The sequence below is a fragment of the Juglans microcarpa x Juglans regia genome, chromosome 4D, assembly GCF_004785595.1.
Source record: "Juglans microcarpa x Juglans regia isolate MS1-56 chromosome 4D, Jm3101_v1.0, whole genome shotgun sequence".
In the NCBI taxonomy this organism is placed as follows: domain Eukaryota; kingdom Viridiplantae; phylum Streptophyta; class Magnoliopsida; order Fagales; family Juglandaceae; genus Juglans; species Juglans microcarpa x Juglans regia.
This window is the reverse complement of record NC_054600.1, coordinates 27,107,251-27,132,005: the sequence shown is the minus strand read 5'-3', so window position 1 is coordinate 27,132,005 and position 24,755 is coordinate 27,107,251. Positions and strand designations below refer to the sequence as shown.

General features: G+C 36.4%; 5 protein-coding genes and 1 long non-coding RNA gene across 6 annotated transcripts; 5 read left to right on the top strand and 1 right to left on the bottom strand.

Annotated features, from left to right (window-relative positions):
* The first annotated feature begins 1,070 nt into the window (after positions 1-1,070).
* Positions 1,071-4,543, top strand: LOC121261413 (rac-like GTP-binding protein 5). Its single transcript, XM_041163765.1, has 7 exons — positions 1,071-1,534; positions 2,507-2,594; positions 2,687-2,796; positions 2,912-2,975; positions 3,746-3,810; positions 3,919-3,984; positions 4,075-4,543. The coding sequence occupies exons 1-7, from the start codon at positions 1,436-1,438 to the stop codon at positions 4,174-4,176; spliced, it is 594 nt and encodes a 197-aa protein (XP_041019699.1). The 5' UTR covers positions 1,071-1,435; the 3' UTR covers positions 4,177-4,543.
* Positions 4,544-7,282: 2,739 nt separating this feature from the next.
* Positions 7,283-8,021, top strand: LOC121261406. Its single transcript, XR_005939892.1, has 3 exons — positions 7,283-7,295; positions 7,479-7,574; positions 7,919-8,021. It is a non-coding gene; the product is annotated as an uncharacterized LOC121261406 (long non-coding RNA).
* Positions 8,022-10,152: 2,131 nt separating this feature from the next.
* Positions 10,153-13,455, top strand: LOC121261405 (receptor-like cytosolic serine/threonine-protein kinase RBK1). Its single transcript, XM_041163756.1, has 5 exons — positions 10,153-11,578; positions 11,704-11,952; positions 12,052-12,212; positions 12,455-12,832; positions 13,091-13,455. The coding sequence occupies exons 1-5, from the start codon at positions 10,660-10,662 to the stop codon at positions 13,349-13,351; spliced, it is 1,968 nt and encodes a 655-aa protein (XP_041019690.1). The 5' UTR covers positions 10,153-10,659; the 3' UTR covers positions 13,352-13,455.
* A 584-nt stretch (positions 13,456-14,039) lies between these two features.
* LOC121261404 lies at positions 14,040-17,072 on the bottom strand. The gene is made up of 3 exons (XM_041163754.1): positions 16,789-17,072; positions 14,798-15,152; positions 14,040-14,633 (listed from the first exon to the last, which is right to left on the bottom strand). Exons 1-3 carry the CDS (start codon positions 16,858-16,860, stop codon positions 14,140-14,142), a joined length of 921 nt encoding a protein of 306 aa, XP_041019688.1. The 5' UTR covers positions 16,861-17,072; the 3' UTR covers positions 14,040-14,139.
* A 440-nt stretch (positions 17,073-17,512) lies between these two features.
* LOC121261403 (prostaglandin E synthase 2-like) lies at positions 17,513-20,910 on the top strand. Its single transcript, XM_041163753.1, has 6 exons — positions 17,513-18,056; positions 18,546-18,680; positions 18,784-18,862; positions 19,804-19,898; positions 20,268-20,435; positions 20,535-20,910. The coding sequence occupies exons 1-6, from the start codon at positions 17,714-17,716 to the stop codon at positions 20,699-20,701; spliced, it is 987 nt and encodes a 328-aa protein (XP_041019687.1). The 5' UTR covers positions 17,513-17,713; the 3' UTR covers positions 20,702-20,910.
* A 936-nt stretch (positions 20,911-21,846) lies between these two features.
* On the top strand, positions 21,847-24,027 carry LOC121261402 (BOI-related E3 ubiquitin-protein ligase 1-like). The gene is made up of 2 exons (XM_041163752.1): positions 21,847-23,099; positions 23,274-24,027. Exons 1-2 carry the CDS (start codon positions 22,809-22,811, stop codon positions 23,784-23,786), a joined length of 804 nt encoding a protein of 267 aa, XP_041019686.1. The 5' UTR covers positions 21,847-22,808; the 3' UTR covers positions 23,787-24,027.
* Positions 24,028-24,755: the final 728 nt, after the last annotated feature.

Sequence of the window (24,755 nt, the reverse complement as noted above, 5' to 3'; positions counted from 1 at the left end):
CCAGAGACTTCCTTCCTCACAACGATTAGGCCGAGGATCAATTAAAGTAAGCTTCGTTTCTTTTTTTTTTTTAAATATTGAAGAAGATTTATGTTTTTTTGTACGCTATATTTAACAAAAGAGTAATAAAAAAATAAGATCAATGTTTTTTAAATATGTTAAGCGAATTCTACAGTATATGTACAATTTATAGGCATATATTATAGTGCATTGATCTTATTTATTATAAGGTCTAGTTAATCATTTTTGATAGTGCATTGATCTTATTTATTATAAGGTCTTGTTTGGTTTGATAGATGCGATCTCGTATAATATTTTTTAAATTTTTATATAATTTTTTTAAATCTTAAAATAATAATAATATTAAAAAATTATATTTTAATAATATTTTTTTTAATTTTTAATTTTTATCTTATTTTATCTCATCTATATAACTAAACGAGAATAATCAATATTATAAGATTTATTTTATAGGCAAATATTATAGTACATGTACAATTTCTCACCTACTTTAACTTACAAATATTTTAAGAAAAACACATTGCAAGAACCCTAAAAAGTTAAGCCAGTTTGGATTGAGAGTTCAACTCAACTCATTTTATTATTATAATTTTTTTTAAAATTTTAAATAAAATTTAATAAACAATTTAATTTTTTTAAATTTTAAAAATATATTTTAAAAATATTTTATTTAATTTTTAATTTTTATCTCAATTTATCGAATTAAATATCACGTCAAATAAAGAAAACAAGTTCAGAAAAAATAAAAGGAAGAAAGAGTTGTGTAAAAAAAGAAAGAATATTCTGCTACCTCAAATGTACCGCTCGGTTTGACGATTTGGTAAATTTTTTTTTTAACCGTATGATGATAGAAATAATTTTAACTGTATTGATGTATTTTTTAATTTTTTAAAATATTTAAAAATATTAAAAATTATAAATAAATATTTTTTTTTTTTTTATAATTAACCACAACCGAGCGGTCCTATTCGGACGACAGAATACCACCGCTCAAAGAAAAAGGAAGGAAAAAAATGTTTTTTAATTTGGAATAGCGGGATATGAAAAGGAGGGAGGGGAGGTATGAGTAAAGGGATAAGCTGGCAACAGGTTGGCTAGGTCGCGAACGCTTCAACCGCAATTGTTTCCCCGTCTCAAAGCTCAGGTCCCCACCCCCTCGTTCTCTCTCTTTCGATTCATTTTCCCCACTCTCTCTTCTCTCTCTCTGCAATTAGGGCTACACTCTGAATTTCAATTTCAAAATTTCAAGAAACTTGAATCTTCCGGTGTTGGGTTTTTCTTTGCCAGAGATGGAGTCTTGGTGAACTCCCTTCTGGAGCAGGAAGAACAGCAAGACTGAGACTCGAGGAGAGAGGCCCGGGCATTGTTGGAGTTTGTACGTTACTGGTGCAGATCCGGTGCTTCTCTGTCGGAAATGAGTGCGTCTAGATTCATTAAGTGCGTCACCGTCGGTGACGGCGCTGTCGGTAAAACCTGTATGCTGATATCCTACACGAGCAATACATTCCCTACGGTGAGTTCTTATCTCTCAATGTATGCCTTTAATTTGGTCCTTTTAGTTTCGATTGTTGGGAATTTTACTTCTTTTCTGTACGCCCTTGTTCTTGGATGGATCTTTCTGGGAGAAGTCCTTTATATAACCTTCCATTTCTTTCTTTTTTCTTTTTTTGCCAAAAGAAAATAAAAAGAAGAAGAATATGCTTATTAAATTGAAGGATGTTTCCCCTATTTTATGTTTTGGACTCATTTGCATCATGTTAGAGAGAAAATGTTGCTTGCCATGTTGAATTCGGGAATTCTTAATGATATCGTATTTATGGCTTCGGAATGTTAGAAAAATAATGGTTTTCAGATCATGGCGCTTGGATCAGTGTGATCTTCTTAAACTAATTTCAACCCGATTATTTTCATACCCCAAGCTTTCAGGAAGTCACTAATTAAATATCTGGAGTTAGCAATAATTGATCAATTGTCTTATATGTGTTGGAATGGTGGAAAACCTTTATTGCTTATTGGGCTATACATTAGTTCCCATAAGAAAATAAATTATCATTCATAGTTAGCAATAGACAAAAATGCTAGGTTTTCGCACCCTGGATAAGCAAGGCAATGCTTTAAGAAGTTTGACTCTAGCGGTTACCCTCTATTTATGCGGATTCAGACAGCTAGCTTATACCTTGTTATGTCTACACGATGGTACATCTGTCCTTGATTCCTCAAGATACCCTATCGCTCTGTGCTGAATGGCTCCATGGTCTTGTGGATTAGATTTCTTCGTTCTTGGTTTTCTGTGGTGGGAAATATTTGTAACCAAAGTCACTTTTTTGGTTTTAAAATGTATAGGCTGATGTTTTGTTTGTGAATCATTTTTCCTGTAAGATTATTTATTTCCCAGTTTAGTTTTACATTGTCTGTTTTCCATAAATGTGCTTTGGTCAGAAGCTATTGGTTGCTAACTAGTTTGTTCATTTCTCATTGATGATAGGACTATGTGCCGACTGTTTTTGACAATTTCAGTGCTAATGTTGTCGTGGATGGAAGCACTGTTAACCTAGGGTTATGGGATACTGCTGGTAATTATATAATGATCGTTCAGATTGCCGGGATTTTCTTATCTGTTTTGTTCCTGACTTGGGGGTTCCTGAATCCATGATTTTTTGTACAGGTCAGGAGGATTACAATAGATTAAGGCCCTTGAGCTATCGAGGCGCAGATGTCTTTATACTTGCTTTCTCTCTCATAAGCAAGGCTAGCTATGAAAATGTTGCTAAGAAGGTTTAAACTTCTTGGATAAACTTCTTCTTTGTTTAAGAAAATGTATTATTTTTTAAGTCATGCCTGCGTTTTTGTGGGCTGATAACTTGTTTTCTGTTTTACTTTCCATTTTCAGTGGATTCCTGAATTAAGGCATTACGCACCTGGTGTTCCAATAATTCTTGTTGGAACAAAGCTTGGTAGGATTTATTCTCATCTCTTATTGCGACATACATTGATCTGTTTTTCATTGCTATGTGATTGTAATCAGTTTTGTGTTTGTGGAATGTGGATTGTGACTAGGTCAAGTCTTTAATCCTTTGCATTTTGGCATTCTTGCGGCTTCTTTTGTCGAACTCTTGTTTAGACAGTCATCTTTGTTAGCAGGATGTTTTCTTGCCTTGTAGATTTTTCCCAGCTATTTGTATATCTTTGTTATTATCTGCTACTGGATAAATAAATTATTTTTCCTTGGTGTTTGCTATCCCTAAGTTCTCTTGTTTACTATGGCATCTAGTATGATTCTTGCAGTGTACAATCTACCAGGCTTCCAGCTAAAGAGGTTGTGGCATTGGGTATATACAAAGTAGACCTATAAAAAAAAGGGTATATACAAAGTAGATTGGGGAGGTTCTGAGTCAAAGATATTCATATTGGTTTGACGAACGTACTTACATTGATTCATCATTTCAAACCATTGAACAATGTTAAAGAGTAAATTAACGCCAATCCTAAAATATAGCTCATTTACATGTATGTTTAAGAAAGCGAGCAATCAAATGACATGCCTATACATGATCATATTGGTGTTGAACATATTCATTTAGTTGACAAGTCTCTGGAACACTATAGTTTGAATATTTTATGTGGTACATAACACTTGTAAGCATGCAGGTTAGTTGCCTTGATATTTTGCCTTATATATAAAAGATGAACTCGTTTTTATTAGAAGTTCCATATCTATCTGCAGATCTTCGAGATGATAAGCAGTTCTTTATAGACCATCCCGGTGCAGTGCCCATTGCTACGCCTCAGGTAAAGTTTACTGCACCTCTCATCTTTGTATCTTATTCCCCCTAGACATCTCTTTTTCGTGGGGCTATGACGTCCAACTTGTAGTTTGACTCTCACCTTTTGCTTAAGGGAGAAGAGCTTAGGAAACTGATTGGAGCTCCTGCCTACATCGAGTGTAGTTCAAAAACACAGCAGGTATGTCTCTCTTCATTTCTCCAAGACTATTTGTGGAAATGGTCTTTATGCTGTGTTATTGATTAGAATCATGTCATCATATAATTGCAGAATGTCAAGGCAGTTTTTGATGCAGCCATTAAGGTCGTGCTCCAGCCTCCGAAGCAAAAGAAGAAGAAGAGAAAGGCACAAAAGGCTTGCTCCATACTGTGATCTAGGAGGGATTCTATTATAGGAGACAATGACCCGTCAGCCTCTCGCTGCAGTGTATCTGTCTGTCTGTTTATGTCCTTTTCAATTCCACGTCCTCCTTTTCTATTCCACGTGCGCTGTAAGGAAGCAGCAAGCTGGTTGTGTATAGTCTTGACCAACATGCTAGGGATCTATGAGATTATTAGTTTCTGGCTTTACCTGTTTACACACGATTTGTAACTCTGATTAGTACTAGCATTCCATGTTGACAAGTGGAAGTGGTGGTGTTTAAAATTTTTCTCCCGCATTTACCAGATGCGAGGAAGATCCCTAATATGTATGGTACTGCAAAGTTTGGATTGCTTTATGTGGTTTCATTTTGTTGACAGATACCGTCATCGCACAAATGAGGTATATGCATATATGATTATGCATAATATGTTTTTTTTATGGTTTTGAGTATCATCACATATGATTAGGCCTGTTCAAAAATGTGCCTGATCCACCCGACAAAATCGATCCGACCAGCTTCGACAAAATCGGATTGAAATTAGATGCGGGTTGGACGATGTCCAACGGACGAAACCGCAGTCCGATCTTTTCTCCAGCAAAAAGACCCTAGTCCCTCTCTCTCTCTATCCAGCAAAAACCCTATCCCCCCCTTTCTGTCCAGAAAAAGACCCTAGCAGACGAAACGCCTCTCTCTTCGAAAGGCTTCTTTTGTGGTTCTCTCCTTCTCTATTGTGTGCTTCTAATGAGGATGCAAAGTGTCATATTTTTCTCTCTTAATGTTTAGTCTTTTTTATTTATTTGGTACTTAAATATACTCATTATTCTTATATTTTTATTTAGGAAGCAAATGGAATCGTTTAATGCAAAACGAAGCTAATAGGGCGATTATGGACAGTTTCGACACTGCTTTGTAATTTGGGCATAACTCTCTCATCTGATCTTTGATTGAGATGATTCAAGATGCTATGGAACACCAAGACAAAGATCTACAAATTTCATGTTTTGAGTTTTGAAAGATACTAGCTGCATAAAGGTCGAAATCGGACTTGAAGTTGACGTACCTGCATTGTTGACGTTTCAGAACGTTTGGCCTTATCGTGCAATTCAAATATGCGATTTAATTGCAGACGTTTTGGAGATCTAGTGCATGAAAGTTACAGCTGGAAAACACCACTTTCCTAGTTATATTAGGACTCTATTTTATTTTTAATATTTCCTTTAATTAAGTCAGATTTGAATATGATTATTTAAGAATAATGTTTAGAATATTTTTAAAGATTTGGTATAATTCTAATAAGGGGCATGGACGTGTAAAAGAGGGGAAAAAAATATCATACTAGGGCATCTCTCTCCCCTCTTCTCTAACTCCTCATTCCAGTTTTCATGATGGTTTTGTGTGGCTAAACTTTCAGAATTGGTCAAAGGAAACGGAAACCTCGGAATCAATTAAACTGTGAGATCTAATTTGTTTTTAGTGTTCAATTTATGCTTTGAGTATCGAATGTTTTTCTATACATGTTTTCATGATTGTCTCGTTTAATTACTAGGAGGCCTACTAGTTTATTATTCGTTGTAATCTACTACTAGATTAGACATCAAATCCGTAATTGTTTGATCCCTCTAATTTGTGAAGTAACTAAAATTTGATGATTTGCTGTGTCAAAAATTATTAGATCTTAGGAAGAACGCTCGACGAAATTAAATGCAATCACTTGTGCTTGTGTTGTTTAGCTTCATCGATCTCTTTAATTCTTAAGGTTGCTACTAAATTAAATCTCTAGTGATTATCTTGGATTGTTTAGTGGTTAAGGTTAATTAGATCGTTTGTTTTCTAATTAACTATGACTAAGGAGAGGAAAATAATTCCAACGGTGAATATTCAAAATATGAATTAATATATATTTACATTGATGATCAGTTATAAAATTCTGATGGTGAATGTTGACTTAAACTAATATTTATTCTTTTGATTGATTTCGATATTTTAATTTGAATTGTTTCTTAGTTGTTCTTCTTAAAATTGTTTTCGTTATATTCAAACCCCCCCAATTATTGTTCACGTAGCATCAAACTAGGCTAAATATTCTCCGTGAGAACGATCCGTATTTGTACTAACTACTACATGTATTTTTAAGAGTACAAATTTTATTTTTGATTGTATGCTACAGCACACTAGCTTCTCATACATTCTCATCCTCGCCGAGATTGGAGCGTTCGAGAATCTTGCGCTGGAACTCCACTGACTGGTGACGAGGTTGTACTGGAGATGGAGCCAGAGCTAATGAACGTCATCTGGGTTAAGCTGGGAGGCTTGGACGATAATGACGGCTATGGAGCCAGAGCTAATGAACGTCACCACGCAACCGTACCCTTTTTAGAACGGTGAGGAGAAAGCCCAGATCCTGTCTCGGTGTAAAAAGTCTAATCGGATTCATACAAAATAGATAAACTCTCTTAGAGGGGAGTGCCTCCAGAAGGGGAAATGAGATAGAGAAGTAGAGAGAAAAAAAGAAACTTAGGATTTTTTCTTTACTTTTCAGATTCCTTACACTTTTACGTTCTGAGTACATATACTCCCGAAAATAGAAAAGGGCCTGTGGCCTACTAAAGGACTCAATTAGAGACAGAAGACCCAGCCCGCTAACTCACCACACACCTTCAGCTTTGACTTCACTCCAGTTAAACACTCCAGTTCGACTTCACCCACGTGCACTTCAGACTTAGGTTTCAGACTTCATCTTCCTCAGACCCTCCAACGCCGTATGAGCTCCCTTCAGCCATGGCGTGTTACACTCGGTAACATCGGCTTGAAAAGCACAACCCTGCCCTTTGCAAGAACAAGACCAAACAGTCACCACTTCTGCTTCCTCTTACAACCCTCCCCCTCCCCCTCTCTCTGCAAATTTTTTTTTTCCTTACTTGTTCGGACCCATTTCGTCAAAATAGATCTGATCTGCATTCCTAAAGGTACCTTTTTGCTCCCCCGCCCCCACTACTTTCCCTTCCTAATTCATGCTTTTAATCGTGCTTAATTTTCATGTCACACTGCCGCATTTTTTGCTTTTATCTTTGTATTCTGTATTGTTTCTGTTTCTTTCATTCATCGAAATTAAGCACTGACGAGCCTGGTTCCTCTCTATTCTTTCCTTGCCCATATTTCACACTCACTCACACTCTGTCAATGACTCTCTTAATTTTAACCAAGTGAATATATTTTGACTCGTCTATTTCATTGAAGGGGGTTTTTTGATCATAAGAAAGCGAAAAAACGATCTTTTATTTCTGTTAAAATTCTCTTTTATGGGTTCTAGGTACATATGCATGCCCTGCTGGAAAATTCTATTGTCGCAATGCAGGACATGTTTCACTTTTCTTATTTTCTTCTAGAGTAAATGGTGCTATCTGTGGTGAGTACCTCTCTCTCTCCCTCTCTCTCACAATTCATGGGTTGCCGCTTCACTTTTTCGGTTTTTACTTCAAGCGCTTGCATTTTTTACTTTGATTAGTCTCGAAAACATGGCGCTTTTTTCATTACTCAATAAATAATCTTACATTTCAAGGATAATGCTCCCTGCATTATAAAAAGAGAACTAGTTTCCTGTGCTGGTGTTCTACTTCCAATTCTAGGGGCTGCTAACCTAGATTGTTTAAATCTTGCATCAAATGCTGTTTGTTGCTAGATCTCTGTTGTACTCTTTTCTGTTTACTTAACTCTCTTTGTGATCTGAGTTTACTTGTCACCAATCTGTAGATTGTTGCGATGGGAGTGATGAATATGATGGTAAGGTAAAGTGCCCAAATACATGCTGGGAGGCTGGCAAAGTGGCCAGAGACAAGCTGAAGAAAAAAATTTGGAGATGTACAGGACGTACTGGAGGACAATGGTCGAACCGTGGAAGAATATTTGAGAAGTTATTTGGGATTCAGGCATGATTTTCTGGGAGTTGTGGCAGTTGTGGTTGCTGGTTTTGCAGTGCTCTTTGGATTCATCTTTGCCTTCTCCGTCAAGGCGTTTAATTTCCAAAGGCGATAGTTTTTAAATCGTAACGACTAATATTTGTATAGGATGATATATGTTTCAGCATTTGTCCAAATTATGCAGCAAAAAGAAAAAAAAGTAATTTCGCACAAAGCCTTTCAAAATGATTTTTTTTTTTTTTTTTTAAAAAAGGATCATTTTTACCCGACCCGAATGGTTATATTTCCCTGGATATGGTTGCTGGCCAAGTCGGGTCGGGCCAAAATTTTCTTGGACGGGCCAATGTGCAGGCCTACTTTTTATGGGACTTATTAATGTGTTTGTATATATGTGATCAAGAAGTAAAAACAGAAAGGGAGTAAGGCACACCTGAATTTGACGGTCTGGTTGCCCATTGACTGAAAAAATGAAATTGGAAACGTGGTGTGTTGCCTGGATTTTCTTGGATGTTTCCTTGGGTGTGGATTTCTTAAATTCCAACCATTTTAAAAAAAAGAAAAATAGATGGTCCATCTTGTACCGCATTATTATCTACCTACCAAATATTTATTCCTAATTTTATCATGTACCATGTACAAATCAGACATTTATCATTTTAGTATATTTACTATTTTTATAGCCTTTTAAAGAGTAATAAGTTTTTTCATATGTTAAAGTTCTGATTATTTATTTGAAAAATAGCTACCATGATTTGAAAAATGTTTTAGTCACGATTAGATCTTATAAAAGTAATTATACAAACTGACGTAACTTGATGTTGTATGTTAGATTATAAAATCACTTTTATTGTAAGATAGATATAACGTATCATACAAAATCATGTTAGTTTATAAATTTATTTTTATAGAATCTATTTTTAATTATAACACTTATCCCAAAGCTTATAATCTTTCATGTTTTGAGTCAACATTGGCAACCAAATCCGAATGAACTGGCTTGCCCTGTGCGCTCCCGCTTTGGAGGCTTTCTTGGTGAAAAGCTAGGCGGCTTTAAAAAGTTTTGATAGGATTTTGGAAATAAAATCATATCTTATCCCTTCAAATTTATTATTGGTATCAAATAATCGAAGTTATTAGTTTAGCCTGATCATCACTTGTTGTTGCAATTTTCCCCATACTCTAAAGGACTAAAATCTAGCAATCAAGATTAGTCAGTCACGTTACAAACTTTAATTCCATTTAACCGTACTATGATCTTAACGGATCTTGAATCACATCTCGTTTCCAAATTTGGTGCTCAAACTATAATCTGACAGTTTGGCAACTTTCACTCAGATTTTTTCTACCACAGGGTTCTGTTTTTGACTTTTGAGGATCATCTGAACATTTTCTTTCTTTTTTTTCCTCCTGGTCCTTATTCTATTGGCTCCAGTCAAAAATGGAAGAACGTTGACTTCACTGAAATTAGTTGTTGCAAATCGATTATAGCCAGCCATTACGTGTTTTAAAAGATAGTTTGGTAGGTTTGATAGAATCTCGTAAAGGTTTCTCACCAAGGAACGAACTCTACCAAAGCTGAAAAGCATTGAAACTATGGAAGGTCCGTGTCGTCTCTGTCTCTCTCGACATATATTTCATATTAAACTTAATCAAACATATGGGCGTCTTTTGCGTTAATATTTTTCATAATATAAAATTTGTTCATATTCTTTATAACCTCTCTATCTTCCACCTGGACTTCTTTGTTTTTTTCTTCTTCTAAATGAATCGATGAAATAGTCAACGATCTTCTTGGGATTTGTCTAAGATGTGCAGCTCGTCCCTTCTAAATGGCTGGTCTTCAGGCAGGTGCTTTTCTTTGAAGCGAATTCATGGATGCAACAGTAATGGTAGGCGCTGTTGTCATTTCACACAATGTAGATCACTGGGAAGTCAGCTACTTTTTAAGGGGTGTCAAAGCAGAAATAATGATAAGAGGGAAAATAGAAAAAAAATGGGACCAAACACTTCGAAAAAGAAGCAGTTGTAATAAATAAAAAAATGGAAAAAATTAACGAACAATAGGTGGAGAATTCTTGTGTAAAGTCTTGATAAGAGATTAGTCTATTAATAAAGCTTTTTATTTTTTTAATTTTTTTTAGGTATATCTGATAAACTACTTTATCACTAAAATATCCCATGTTAGGAGTCCCATGATCGGGCTATAACACTCTTCTGATTCAAATACTGGTTTTTTACACCCGGTTTTCTAGCCTCCTCTGCATATGTTTCTTTCTTCAAAAGCTTATTGACTTGGTTTATGCATGAATCTCTTTGATTACTACCAACTTTCCGATTTCTAGATCGTCCGAAAAACTTCAAAGCCTTTCCTACGGCGGTTAAAGAAGGTTTGGTATCCGCTTCTGATCATGCTTCAAAGTTTTTGATTTTTGATTTTCAAATTAATAACAATTTTGCAAGAACATGAGGAAGTCCGTCTGAAAAAGTTTTAAGGAGGCTAGGGTGAAAGCATTCTGCAGCAAGGCAGTGATTTTGAAAACAAACCGTATTGAGTTGAGCCAGAAACTCACAAGGATGGAAGAAAATACTAGCTTAAGAGACGAAGAGGCGCCGGAGAATGTAAAATCTGAATCTCATGCAATTCATACAGCTGAACATGTCCTGGAAGATAATCATGGGGCCTTGAAAACTGGGAGTTGCGGCCTAAATTATCATGAATACAAGGAGGAAGCTCCTTTGAACTCGATTTCTCTTTTCCAAAAAGAGCTACCAGAATCAACACTTGGTTGGCCACTTCTCCGGAAAACGGCACTTGCGAATCAAAAAGCTCTGAGAAAATCTAAAGGTAGGAATTTGTCTGTTGTTGAATGGGTGATGAGCCTACCTACTCGATCCACGTCTCTAATTTTGCAACATCCGATTGCTTTGGATTTGAATAAAACTGACATACCTTCCGAGAGGGAGGCTGTCAACTCTGCCTTTGAGGAAGGAGATAATGAAGACGGAACGCTGCACCAAGCGGTTGGGGCATCTGAAGACGAAACAGTTGGCAGTAGCAGGAAACCAGAAGAAAATTCTGGCCTCGTTTGTGAATATAAAGAGGAAGTTTCTTCGAGTTCTGCTTCTTTTCTTATAAAGGACTCTCCACAATGGGGGCCTGGCTGGCCGCTTCTTAAGATTTCAGCTTCTGCTAGTTCTGATTTCTCAAGAGATTCTGAAGATAGAAATATGTCTGTTGTTCAAGGGTTGATGAGCCTGCCTAACCTGTCAAATTCAGCAATTCCACAAACCCAGACTGGTGAAGTTTCAAATAAAATAGAAAGTCATATTGAACGAGAGAGATGTTTTTCTGAGGATTTAGATACTGAAAATAATTCGACAGATACAGAAAGTCTTCTCAAGGAGTTGGAGTTTCTCATGAGAACAAACTTTACTGGTTGTAGGTGGTTCAGTTACAAGGAGTTGAATAGTGCAACGTCCAATTTCTCCTCAGGTTTAATCCTTTTGACTTTTTGGGTCATTTACTCTTGCACTGGGCATATAAGCTTCATTGCTTGAGCAAAGATGATCTTGATATCTTTGCCTAATTCTCTATCTAAATATATTTTTGTTTGACAGAAAATCTTGTTGGAGAGGGAGGGTGCAGCAAAGTTTACAGAGGATGTCTTCCATGTGGCAGATCAGTGGCAGTAAAGGTATTAAAATCGTATGAGGAGGCTTGGAATGACTTCTACGCAGAAATGGATATCATCACTACATTGAAGCACAAGCACATTTCACCTCTTATTGGTGCATGTCTCGAAGATGACTATCTCATCTCTGTCTATGACTTCTTTTCCGTGGGGAATTTAGAGGAACTCTTACACGGTGATCTTCTATGACAAACAAGTTAACATTCTTCCCTCTAGAATCTCCATTCAAATGATTAATATGCAATATTTTTTTTTTTTTTAATCTGTTATGCAGGTCATGGGAACAGATCTGTGTTGCCATGGGAAGTGAGGTTTAAAGTGGCTGTTGCAGTTGCTGAGGCTTTAAATTATCTCCACAAAGAATGTCCTAGGCCAGTTATTCACAGAGATGTCAAATCTTCAAACATTCTTCTTTCGAATGAGTTTCAGCCACAGGTACTACTTCTCTAGGATGCAGCAGTGATCTTTATTAGGAGTTGGTGTCTCTGAGTCCAAGTCAGTGTGTGAATCCTCTTTATTCTCAATCTCTATTCTTCTGGTTGACGTTTTGAAATTTGTGAGCCAGTAGAATGAAATTTGACATCCCTTTTCTGAAAAAATTTCCAAAAGTAAAATACAGAAAAAAAAATTTAGGACTCTACATTCTACTAATGCCAGCTTTAACTTCTCGATGGCAGCTATCTGACTTCGGGCTTTCTATATGGGGACCCACGGATTCACCTTATGAGATACACAGTGACGTGGTAGGGACATTTGGATATATTGCTCCTGAATATTTCATGCGAGGAAGGGTCAGCAATAAAATTGATGTATACTCCTTCGGTGTGGTTCTGCTGGAGCTTATATCAGGAAGAAAGCCAATTGATTATCATAACCTGAAAGAGCAAATAAGTTTGGTCCAATGGGCAAAACCATTATTGGAGAGTGGAGATGTTAAAGCATTGTTGGACCCAAAGTTAGAGGAGGACTTGGATGTGGATCAAATGCATAAAATGGTATTGGCAGCAAGCCTCTGCATTATCCAGTCAGCTCGACTTCGTCCAAAAATGAGCCAGGTACGGAAATATCGTTTATTTTTCTTGTATATATGATACACAGATTGTACACTTTTAGCTACAACAATTTCGGATATCATCCTGATTTTTCAAAAGTTAGGCCTCAAGTCGAAGCTCATTACGTCTGCTGTTATCTTTGGAGCACTGTTCCATTTTCTGCTTCAAATGCCGTTGCTTGTTATTTTCATAATAAACATGTTGACCAAAAAATCTGTTTCGATTTGTCATTTAAGAAGCAGCCTGTGTCCCCTGGTGCAGATACTGAAGATATTGAAAGGGGAGAAAGATGCTGAAGAGTGTGTCGATTCCCATAATATTGATACGAAAGAATTGGGAAATCAAGATGAAGATGACCTTTATCCCGAATTTGGTTGCAAACGACAGAGTGACTCTGCATTGCTTCAGACAGAAAATGACAACAACTCCCTAAGTAGTGGGGATACTGAGACATGTCTAGGTAATGGAGAAAAACCAAGACACTTTATGTTGAAGGAGTACTTGAAACAACGGCAAGGCTGATCGTCATCAATGTAAACGTTAAAATTCACAAATGAAGGATGTTGGTATCATTTAACCATACTCACCTTGTTGTAAAATTTTTAAGCAACCATATGTAAGATATAAAGCAATTCACAAATGAAGGATGTTGGTATCATTTAACCATACTCACCTTGTTGTAAAATTTTTAAGCAACCATATGTAAGATATAAAGTAAGGTGGTTCATTTCTCGCCTCGCTTGTTTTTATAATTTCTCTCAACTCATCTTATCTTATTTAATTATTACAATTTTTTTTAAATTTTTACATAAAATAAAATAAACAATTCAATTTTTTTAAATTTTAAAATAAAAATAATATTAAAAACATATATTCTAATAATATTTTATTTAATTTTTAATTTTAATCTCAACTTATCTCATTTCATATGTAAAAACAATCGAAACCTCAAACACCTCTTAGACTGAAACAAGAATTTTATTATCACCACGGATTTGCCCATTAAAATGGATAAATACCATTCAACATACTTTTAGCATTCTTCTTTTAAAATCTTACTTACAATACTTGCTTAATATCATCAAAACATTGGGCCTCCAAAAATTATGGCTCTACTCGATCCCTTCCAACCACAATCTCTATGTGTATGCTCTGACATCCATTCTATATGAAGACTTAAAAACTAAAAAAGGCACTAATGGACTTTGGCTAATCACTGCAAAATTAGTCGGGAACCATCGAATTATCAAAACTTCTTGTATAGTCCTCAACATAACTGTACAAGCTACCGAAGAAAAACGGAAAAATAATCAAAACGGAACAGTGTAGGGTAATGCATACATGTCAACCTCAGACAAGTAATGGCCTTGTGGCCACAACTTGCAACTACAAGATATGACATCATTACCGGCTTCAAATTTTTGAGACGGGCGTCTGTCTTCTTGCTTCTTCCTCTTAAAGAGCCACTCTTCATCACTAAATAAATTTTCACGATCCTGTGTGCGAGGTGGCACCCAGTTCTCAATCAAAGCTTTATATAGATATTCTGTCCTCTCAGTCTCACTTTTGTACGATGTTTCAATCCTCTCTGGCGCTGGACAGGGGAGTTCTTTTTTTCGCTCAGCTGTAAGCTCCTCAGCAAGTATATTTTCCCTTCCATTAGAAGAGCCTAAACTCTCTTGATTAGGAACATTGACACTTCCATTCTTCTGTTGAGCATGAAATTCTACCCTTCCAGAAGTGGAGCACGACTTCTCATCATGTTGGTCCTTTCTCGATGGCAGCTGAATCCGGACAATAGTTCCTATTTCATGATAATAATAATAATAATAATTAAAAAAAAAAGCAAATTAAAATTAAGCCCACATAACGAGCTAATAAAATGCATCTAAAATTCTTTTGTAAGTGAAAAAATGTCCATCTTGTGGTTTGAAGGCATCCCCAAATGAATGGGCACCCCAAACTCACCATGACTGCGGAAGCCACTAGTTGGTGAGGAATCCCTTTTCCTCTTGTTGCTTCTTTGAGAACTGTCGGAGCATACGTTTGGAGAACAAATTGGCCGCTCCTGTTCTTCAGTAAGATCACTCTTTTCAAATTGTTCAGCCTCAGCTTCAATTTGCTTTTGAAAATATTCACCACATGGCTCTGCTCTAGTTTTCTCTAGTTGCACATACTCCTGATAATTGAGCTTTCTTTTTTTGTCATCACCAATAACAATGGGTTTCTCTTTTCCTCTATGTGCTTTCCTTCTCTTCTTCTTCTCCTCCCTCTTCTTCTCTTTCTTAATATCTGTTTTGACCTTCTCCCTTTCTCTTTGGAGCTATAAATAGCACCATTACAATAATTTTAAAATAGAGGGATAGGAAAGAAGCAAGGACCATCCACGCTAATCAAACCGAGAACATGGAAAATAAACTGACAATCAAAGCACTAGACTCTTTTACCACCCTTATACCATTCTTCAAGGTTATATCATCTACTAGAAGTAGCGATCATCTAAAGAAGCAAGCAGAGATTGATCATGTTGTCAGGCAGTGGTTACAAAACAGCATATAATCTAAACCAACAAGCAAACAGCCTTGCCTCTGGTTCAAGATATGGTCCAGATATATGCAGCCTCCACCACAAAACATGGTCTAAAAGATTGTGGACAACATAAACAACGGTCTTTAAGGAATGTTTAATAATTGAAAGGGAAAATTCGTTCTACCTCCCTGTGACTAAGGTAGAAACCCAGGAACTCAGACATTAATCAGAAGATTATTGTCAGCGGGTGTCTTACAAGATTAATTCGGGAAAACTTTTTCACATCTAATTCTATCAGTTACTGATTTCAAACAAAAAACTAACGCAATTAATAGTTTTTCTGTACGTACAGAATCAATGAGTAACAATAAGAGATTGACTGGAATGAAATCGTATGGTAGTGGGATTAATTATATACCATAAGTGTTAAGACTTCACATTTTGAACTCACTCCACAAGTGGGTTGTGCATTATAAATTGAACTTTAATGAAATCCCATGTTTTACAACCTAGGACCCTGCTACTGAGCATACCTTTTGACAATTTAACCCGACCAAATTAGAGACATTGTTTTTTCCCCTTTTTCAAAATTTTTATTTTTTTAAGAAGAAAAGTTATCATTTTTATTGAAGAAACCGCAAAATTTTGGGAAAAAAAAAATCAATTTGATCAAGTTGGGTTGTCAAATGGTATGAGAGTATCATTTTCCTAGAACCTAATCATAGATCGATAACTCAAAGTATGATCAGTAATCCCAGATCTAGTCTATCTCAACCAGAATTTAAGTTCACTAGCGAGAAATCTCCCTGAAGAAACTTATCAAGAAAAGAAAATACCAACACAAGTGCAATATCAAACTAGGACATAATTAAACTCGAGAAAAGCTATCCATTATCTCACAATTTTCATCCTATACAAACCCTACATACAAACCCTTTTTACAATGATCGGCTGAGGCTTTGCCTCATTTTCCTTCTACCCACATTCTTGGAAATCCACTGACCCAATCTTGATCCAACCGTGCAAATCAAGAGGTTCAATCCTTTCAAAATTCAAGTCCTTAGAGTCTCTTCAAACCAGACCAAGATTATTACAGTTAGGTCCACTGAGTGGTACAATGAGTCGCAAATAACCAACAAAACCAAATATTAGTGACGGTCAGTCTTTAAGAATCAGGATCTTTATCCCATTCAGTCTATAAAAAGAATGATTCTCACATTATCTCATGATTCAAATCTCTCTCACGTATATAACCAATTCTTGCTCATTGTTCATTCATGTATACAAAGAATCTACAGTACAAGAAACATCGATTCTCGAATACAAGGACAAGCTTGTATCCTATATAGAAAGCCCTTGCACATCAATTATTTACAATTGTGAACATAAGCAGTTGAGCATAAACGCAAAAACCAGATTGCTCAACAAACCTTAGTCCAATCGATCCATGGCTCCCCGTTCTTCACATACCCCGGAGGAGGGTACGGAAAGCACCGAGACATCCCCAATTAAGACAAATCCCCCCACGGTTCGGTGATTCTCCGGATCGCTATTAGGTTTCTTAAAGAAGGAAACGAAGGCAAAGATTTTGGTACAAACTTTTTTTACTCTAAATCGAAGACGAAAGAATCGAAGAACGAAACCCTAGGGTTAGGGTTTTCTGACTATCTCCAAGGCTGCGAACGAGAGCAAGAGGAGAAAAACATACACAAAGTAATCCTTGTGGGGCGGGCTATATATAGTGCGAGACTGAAATTAATTGGCATCTAAGTAGATTCTTTATTCCGATAATGCCCTTATATGTGACTAAAATTCTCTCTGTATATGCGTATTTTATCGGATTTTTTTAATTGAATAATATTACTCATAATTCTAATTTTTATTATTTTTTATTATCTTATAATATAATATTAAATAATTCAAAATTATTTATTACATTTTATTTATAAATTTATTATTTAATATAATATTATAACATAATAATTAAATGATAAAAATTGAGATTATAAATAAATTTTTTATATTAGTTTGTTGCGACTCTTTTTGGGAAGGCGAAACTCACTCATAACCGCGTTACGTCCTTGTCACGTTTTCTCTTACGCTCCAATAGGAGTCGAACACCAAGCGGGTGCTTCGCGGCCAAAGCAAGAACGGGTCGACCTGATTTCGGCACGTGTCTCTCAAGATTCGTTTCCAGCCGCTCGACCACCGTGGTCGTTCACACACATGATCTTTACGGTTCTTGTGGTTGTGGAAATGGTTGAAGCGTCGTGTGTTCAATTTCAGCCAAAACCCTGAACCCTAAATCATACAGTGACGGACAGACCCAAATTAGTTTTGACTTCGCTGGTGGTGATGATGAGAAGGGTTAATGTCAACGAGCTCGTCATTCTCAGTCGATCCATCGGAGGAGGCGCTGCCGTCGCCACCGCTGCTGACCAGCGACTGCTTCGATTGGCGCTCTACGGCACTTCGGATTTAAAGGCCAATTCCAATCCACAGTGGCTCATGTCGCGAGGACTCGTCGATCGCTTTGGCTCATCGGGTCCATCTGTCGCAAACGGCGTCGCGGAGACCAGGTTCTTCTCTGCCGCGGCCACATCTCTAGCGAAGGAGTCACTTCGTCCCAAAAAATTCTCCCCCAAAGACGTGGTTCTTTACCAGTACGAAGCTTGCCCTTTCTGCAATAAAATCAAAGGTAAAAATTAAAATAAAATTAATGCGGTCAAAGTGCGAGATTTCAAGTAACTTCGTTTTGGAATGGATGTTGCTCTGTTACAAGTGCTTGGATTATCTAAAAGGAATGAGTAATTGCTGTATGATTCCTAGTAAAAAGAATGAGTTTCAGTTTCAATCTTTACACAATAGTAGTTATTTGCTGTCTCTATTCATTAACTTGCTCGGTAATTAGCTTTTAATGTTGGATTTGGGAAAAATATTAGATATAAGTCTGAAAAATGGTTTCTTTTAGTAGTATAATCTTTGGGTTTGGTGTTATGTTAAATAATTTTACATTTATTTTTAAGCTAATAAATAGGTTAGTGTGCTCGACTGCATGCACAAGTCATTACCGAAGTATACTTATGAAATTATTAATAGATTTCTACCAAAATGTAATTTCTTGACTTATTTCCATTATTTCTTACTAATTTGATTATCAAAAGAAAAAAAATTGATTTCCTTTCAGCTTTCTTGGATTATTACAAAATTCCTTACGAAGTAGTGGAGGTTAACCCCATCAACAAAAAGGAGATCAAGTGGTCTGATTACAAGAAGGTGCCTATACTGAAGGTTGATGGTGAACAGATGGTCGATTCTTCAGGTTTTTCTTATTTCCCCTGAAGTTTTATGGCATAAAATCTCTGAAGTTCGTTTAATATATTCTGTGATGGTTTTTGTTAATTTAGCTCATTTTAAATGTGCAGACATAATCGATAAGTTGTTCCAAAAGATTCATCTTGATAACCCTGTCATGGATGGTGATGAAGAACGGAAATGGCGTGGGTATGTTGGTTGTACTTTGTTAACTTGTACAATAGAGATTCTTATGAGGCAGTTATATTTTTTACTCATAAAATGCCGTCCATTTTTATTCACTTTGCATCATAAACTACAAAAAGCCAATTTTCAACCTAAACGGTCTATAACTTTTGGAAACTTTTGTAGCCAAAATTCCTATGGGAAGATTGTCTTTTTCACTCATAAACTACCATATTTTTCCATTTTGTATCATAAACTACAAAATTTTTATCTTGCAGCTAACTACCAATAGGTCTCACTTTGCACCATCAAATAAAATTGGACCATCATGGTTGTGCTACATGGCCAAATTTTCGTTCATTTTAAGCCCCGTTTGGATTGAGAAGTGATCTCAACTCATCTCATCTCATTTCATCATTACAATTTTTCAATTTTTCACACAAAATATGATAAACAATTTAACTTTTTCAGATCTCAAAATAATAATAATATTGAAAAATAATATTCTAACAATATTTTATTCAATTTTCAACTTTCATATCAGCTCATCTCGTCTCAACGCTCAATCCAAACGGGGCCTTAATATTACAAATCTAAACCAGAGGTGCAAATTGAGAACCCTGGGTAGTTTAGGCCACAAATTGAAACTTCTTATACTTTAGGGCGCAGAGTGAAAAATGGGAAGTAATTTGTGACGGAAAAGTGTAATTGTCCCAATTCCTATATTCTTTTGTGAATGAATATGGTTTTAGTTGAATAAAAACATTTCGGAGATGGGTATCATCAGTTTAGTTATATTATAAGGAAGACTTCCACGTTGAATTATTGTACAAATCACTAACTGTTGTTTGTTGTTGCATTAAGTCAAATCGTTTGTCCTTCTGCATTCCATCCATCGTCCCATAAGATTGAGCTTATGTGTTGCTGTAAAGTAGCCTTTGACAGATGAATTGATGATGCTGTAGGTGGGTGGATAATCACTTGGTGCATGTCTTATCTCCAAATATTTATCGAACTACTTCTGAATCTCTCGAGTCATTTGACTATATCACCACTCACGGTATGGTATTACATTAGGGCTTTGCAACTTACATTACTTCCGTTTGTGTGTTTTTAATTTCACTCTTAATATGGAGTATATGTACTTAAAGACGTGGGGGAGTCCATCATACATGTATATTGTAACACTTCTCTCTCATAGAGAATACGTTGAATCACTTTTGAATTGTATAGATGCTTCACTGATTGGTTAATTTGAAAGTTTTAAAGGACTTTATATGGGGAGATCCTTTCCTCAATTAGCCTAGAGCTTGGATATTTGTAATCTATAAAATATCTCGTTGATTTTGTCCCTCGACATGTTTAAACTGTTTTAGACCTAAATTTTGCTGATAACCTCAATTCTTTTGCTGGTCCCTCTTATACGTAGGCAATTTCAGTTTCACTGAGAGGATAATTGCGAAGTATGCTGGAGCTGCAGCTATGTATTTTGTGTCAAAGAAATTGAAGAAGAAACACAACATCACAAATGAACGTGCAGCCCTGTATGAAGCTGCAGAAACATGGGTGGATGGTCTGAAGGGCCGGCAGTTTCTTGGTATGTTTGACTGGCATCATGATGTAGTCAAATTCACATTGTGTGGTGTGAGCTATTTTTTAGAAGTATCACTTATTTCGTATTTCCTATGTTATACAGGTGGGTTAAATCCTAATCTGGCCGATCTTGCTGTCTTTGGCGTCCTGAGGCCCATCCGACACCTCAGGTCAGGCAGAGACATGGTTGAGCATACGAGGATTGGTGATTGGTATGCTAGAATGGAAAGTGCAGTAGGAGAATCTGCTAGAATCAAGACAGACAAGTAGAAAAGATTTGTTATTTGGTTTGGACTTTGCTATCAGCTTAAGCCGCTGGGTTTGGTGAGTCTTAAATCTTGGTATGCGACATTACGAATAAACCATTATACGAAACACTGAAAACAAAATGCAAACTCTTTACGTTGGCGGGAAGGTGTAACCTTTGAATCTTGATGTTAAGTTGTCGTCGCCACATGGACACTTGTTTTTGCTGATTAGCGACAATCTTTTCTTTGTTGTTTCTTTTCCCGTCTTCTATTTTTGGTAGGTACCAGGAGTAGGAACATGGTATTTGACGGTTGGAATGATATTATGCAGTTAAAAACCTCATAATGATCTTAAATGGCCTCAAAGTCTGTAGTTGGATTGATTATATATATCGGCTTGCAAATGTTATTATATCAATTTGTAGATATAAATTTTTGTTAAATATATTATATCCGCTTGCAAATATGACTCATAGGTATAATTTTTTAACGAGAAATTTCACTTTTTTTTAAAAAAGTGCATTAATTAAATAATTTTTTTTATTTTTATTTTTACCAGAGTTCATTATGTGTGCGCTCAGCCCTCCAGGTGTAACCAGGTTTGCATGTAGGAGTTGTGTCGGCAAGCCATCCATCCGCGTATTGGTTTTCCATTTTCTGTTGCATGCCTTTTTTTATTTTTTAACATTTTCTGTTGCATGCATGTCCATTAGAAAGCGATTCCACCGTTACCTCCTATTACAGGGTCTTAGGTTGCGTTTGGAATAGTAATATTTTACAGGTTTAAACGAGATAAATTTAACTTTTTAATTAAAAATGTATGAAATAAGTTGAGATGAGTTTAATTTTTTTATAAAAATTTAAAAGATATTGAATCTTATTAATATTTGATTTGAGATGAGTTAAGATGAGTTGAGTTTATTTTAACAATCAAACATATATAGCCTTAGGTCTAGTTTGTTTTTATAATTCTTCTCAATTAATCTCATATTATCTAATAATTATAATTTTTTTAAATTTTCACATAAATTAAAATAAATAATTCAATTTTTTCAAATTTTAAAATAAAAATAATATTCAAAAAATATAATATAATAATATTTTATTTAATTTTTATTTTAATTAATCTCATATACAAAAATAACTTAAAACCAGTCTTTAGACTGTTAATTGAGCCCGGATTGACGGTTGTTGGGCCCCTTAAGTGTCCACGTGGATTTAAAAAAACCATTTGTAATCAAGAGGCCAGCAGTACTATACAGTGTCCCACATATACAGTAGTCTTACGTGGAGTTTTGTCGTTTCTGAACGGACACAACAAATATGACATTACGTAGAATTCAAACTCCTTTATCTTTTTGGCTATTATTCAGCCTTTCCCAATGACCAAACTGACAAAAATGACAATTTCCTCCGATTTCTGAATCCGCTCCATAACGTCTGACCCTATCACGTCGCGATTGAGTGATTTCTCTTTCACCAACACCTCTCTCTCTCTCTCTCTCTCGATGAAAATCTCTGACTCGAGAGTTCTGTGACTCCCTGTCACAAAATCTGCATGTGTACGTCGTCGTTTGCGCGCCACCCCTGTATCTCTCTCTCATAAATGCTAGTTATTGGTTGCGAAGCGTTTGGGAGTTCACAAAAGAAGCTAGACTCTTTTCTGTCTTTTCTTCGATTTTTTTTCCCCATTTGATTGCAAGTTATTAAAATCGTCAATTTCTCAAAAACAATTTATATTCTGCTTTTAGATTCGTAATTAATTATGTCCATGCAATCGAGTAATTACCCGTAAAAAATCCCATTAAGCAATGATAAATACATATTATTAATGCGTTTGTCATTTTTCTACTCTATATAAACCACCCATGCACGGGTTTTTTTCAAAGTGGTCTCTCTTTCGGTTAAACCAGAAACCACAGCAACAAAGGAGGCAAAGGTTATGCCAAATAAAGAGAGGATCTAGAAAGAGAAAAGGTCATGCATCTTTTCTGATATAACTAGAACACGATTCCTCTAGCTTTAAACCTACCTCATCTCGTTTCACTTCTCCTCCCCTTTTTAATGCACCCATGAAATATGTGAAAAGAAGAGTACGTTTTGGTTTCTGTTCTTAATTCTGGCGATCGATGGTTAGGATGGCTGCTCAGGGACAGTTTTACCAAGAAACTACAGGTTTTCCCATGACTGGCCAACAGGATCCACCTTTTGGGTTTGTTGACGACTTTCGTTTTAGCCTTCCTCAACACAGTCAGTTTCCTCTTCAGCGGAGCACTCAAAAGTTGTGTAATTTTGATAGCAACGAAGGGGTTACATCTTCTTCGAGTTGCAATAGCTTCCCTCCAATGGGCTTTTTTCAATCTTTGGATGCTCAGTTTAAGTTGGAGAGCCAGGAGATAGACCACATTCTTCATTTACAGGTAATAACCCGTCATATCTCATAGGCTTTTCTTCGAAATAAAATTTTGTGGAGCCCGTGGAATTGTTTTCTGGGTCGTAAAGGTTCATTTATGGGGTTTCCATGCTTTTATTATCGATGGAACGTTTACTGTTTCTCTATCTTGTTATCTTTTTTTCTCTCTCTATGTGAACAGTACGAAAGGTTGAGACTATCTCTGCACGAGCAAAGGAAGCAAGAACTCGCAGTCATCTTGAGTACTATAGAATCGAAAACGTCGAGTTTGATTAGGCAAAAAGAAGACGACTTGGCACGAGCAACAATGAGAACAATGGAGCTCCAAGAATGCGTGAGAAAAGCCGAAACGGATAGCGAAACATGGCGAAGGATTGCCAAAGCAAGCGAAGCCACGGTGATAGATCTAAACAACAGGCTCGAGCAGGTCAAAGAGAGAGTGGTTTTGGAGAGGAATACAACCGAAGATGCAGCGTCGTTTTGTGGTTCATGTGAGAGAGAGGATATAGGACAAGTAGAGGCAAAAAGGAATAGCAAAAGCATGACTTGTAAGGGCTGCTACTCTCGTAGCTCGTGTGTTCTTTTTCTTCCTTGCAGACACCTCTGTTCCTGCAAGTATTGTGAAGCTTTTCTTGAATCTTGTCCCGTGTGTAACACTGTTAAGGACGAGAGCATGGAGATTTTCTTGGTCTAAAACAAGGAAGCACCGAACAAAAAAGGAAAAGCAAAAAGACCGAAGGAAAGGAAAATGTTTGTGAGAAAGAACTCACACGTTGATACGGATACCTGTACCGTCATCATATCATATTTTATCGTTTTATGTTTTCTCTACTTTTTTCCCGGGGTCCAATATCGGATTCTTTTGTACTGCAACAGTTGTACATGTATCGAAATGATGATGACAGTATAGTAAAGAATCTTCTCCTTTTTCCTCTTCTGGGTCTATCATACTTTTCCCTGATTTAGCTTAATTTCCTTGAGAGATTGATGGGGTTCTCTGTCTGTGTTTCAAAAAAAATAAAATACAAAGAAAAATGCCAGCTCTCCTTGCTAGCCGTAGCGCGCAGTGTGCTGTTTTAGCTGACAAAAAAGATTTGAAAACAAAGTACTTGACATGTTTCAAGACTGCCACTTTCACCGCCACTGAGGTCTTCTATTTATTGCTCCCAACGAATCAAAATATCAAGTACCAGACTCATGTGAAAGAAGGAAATGCAACGGCTGTGATTTGAGCTAAAAGCCCCATCGAGCTACTGGCAGTACACAATCTAAGAACTTCAACTTTCATACACGAGCCTTCCCATGCCATGACTTCAATTCCGAACAACCCGCGCGCACTCCCTCTTTGCTTTATTTTACATAAATCGCAAAAACAAAAACAAATATGCAGAAGAGCCGCGCGAGACCCCAGCTCTTGCATCTTCATACACCCTCAAATCCTACCATATGAATGCTCTCTTTGGACAATCTGCTTTGCCGAGTCTGTTTTCTTCTTGGAGCAGTCGGTCCTATGAAACACGTGGGTCCCCGCAACTTGGATTTTGGTACTTGGTTTATAATTAACCGACATGTTTGATCTTGGGTAGGATCCACAATGCGTATCAGAAAACCGTTTACAGTGGATTGTAATGGTTTAGGTTGGAAATTATTTTATTTCATCTTA

Coding starts and splice junctions, on each gene's coding strand:
- LOC121261404 (XM_041163754.1), bottom strand. CDS start 16,860: ATGTCTCGGTGCTTTCCGTACCCTCCTCCGGGGTATGTGAAGAACGGG. Junction 15,153..16,788: donor CATGGATCGATTGGACTAAG/GTTTGTTGAGCA, acceptor TGCTATTTATAG/CTCCAAAGAGAAAGGGAGAA. Junction 14,634..14,797: donor TAGTGGCTTCCGCAGTCATG/GTGAGTTTGGGG, acceptor ATCATGAAATAG/GAACTATTGTCCGGATTCAG.
- LOC121261403 (XM_041163753.1), top strand. CDS start 17,714: ATGATGAGAAGGGTTAATGTCAACGAGCTCGTCATTCTCAGTCGATCC. Junction 18,863..19,803: donor GAAGAACGGAAATGGCGTGG/GTATGTTGGTTG, acceptor ATGATGCTGTAG/GTGGGTGGATAATCACTTGG. Junction 19,899..20,267: donor TGACTATATCACCACTCACG/GTATGGTATTAC, acceptor TCTTATACGTAG/GCAATTTCAGTTTCACTGAG.
- LOC121261402 (XM_041163752.1), top strand. CDS start 22,809: ATGGTTAGGATGGCTGCTCAGGGACAGTTTTACCAAGAAACTACAGGT. Junction 23,100..23,273: donor ACCACATTCTTCATTTACAG/GTAATAACCCGT, acceptor CTATGTGAACAG/TACGAAAGGTTGAGACTATC.
- LOC121261413 (XM_041163765.1), top strand. CDS start 1,436: ATGAGTGCGTCTAGATTCATTAAGTGCGTCACCGTCGGTGACGGCGCT. Junction 2,595..2,686: donor AGGGTTATGGGATACTGCTG/GTAATTATATAA, acceptor TTTTTTGTACAG/GTCAGGAGGATTACAATAGA. Junction 2,797..2,911: donor ATGAAAATGTTGCTAAGAAG/GTTTAAACTTCT, acceptor TTCCATTTTCAG/TGGATTCCTGAATTAAGGCA.
- LOC121261405 (XM_041163756.1), top strand. CDS start 10,660: ATGGAAGAAAATACTAGCTTAAGAGACGAAGAGGCGCCGGAGAATGTA. Junction 12,213..12,454: donor CGAATGAGTTTCAGCCACAG/GTACTACTTCTC, acceptor TCTCGATGGCAG/CTATCTGACTTCGGGCTTTC. Junction 12,833..13,090: donor TTCGTCCAAAAATGAGCCAG/GTACGGAAATAT, acceptor CCCCTGGTGCAG/ATACTGAAGATATTGAAAGG.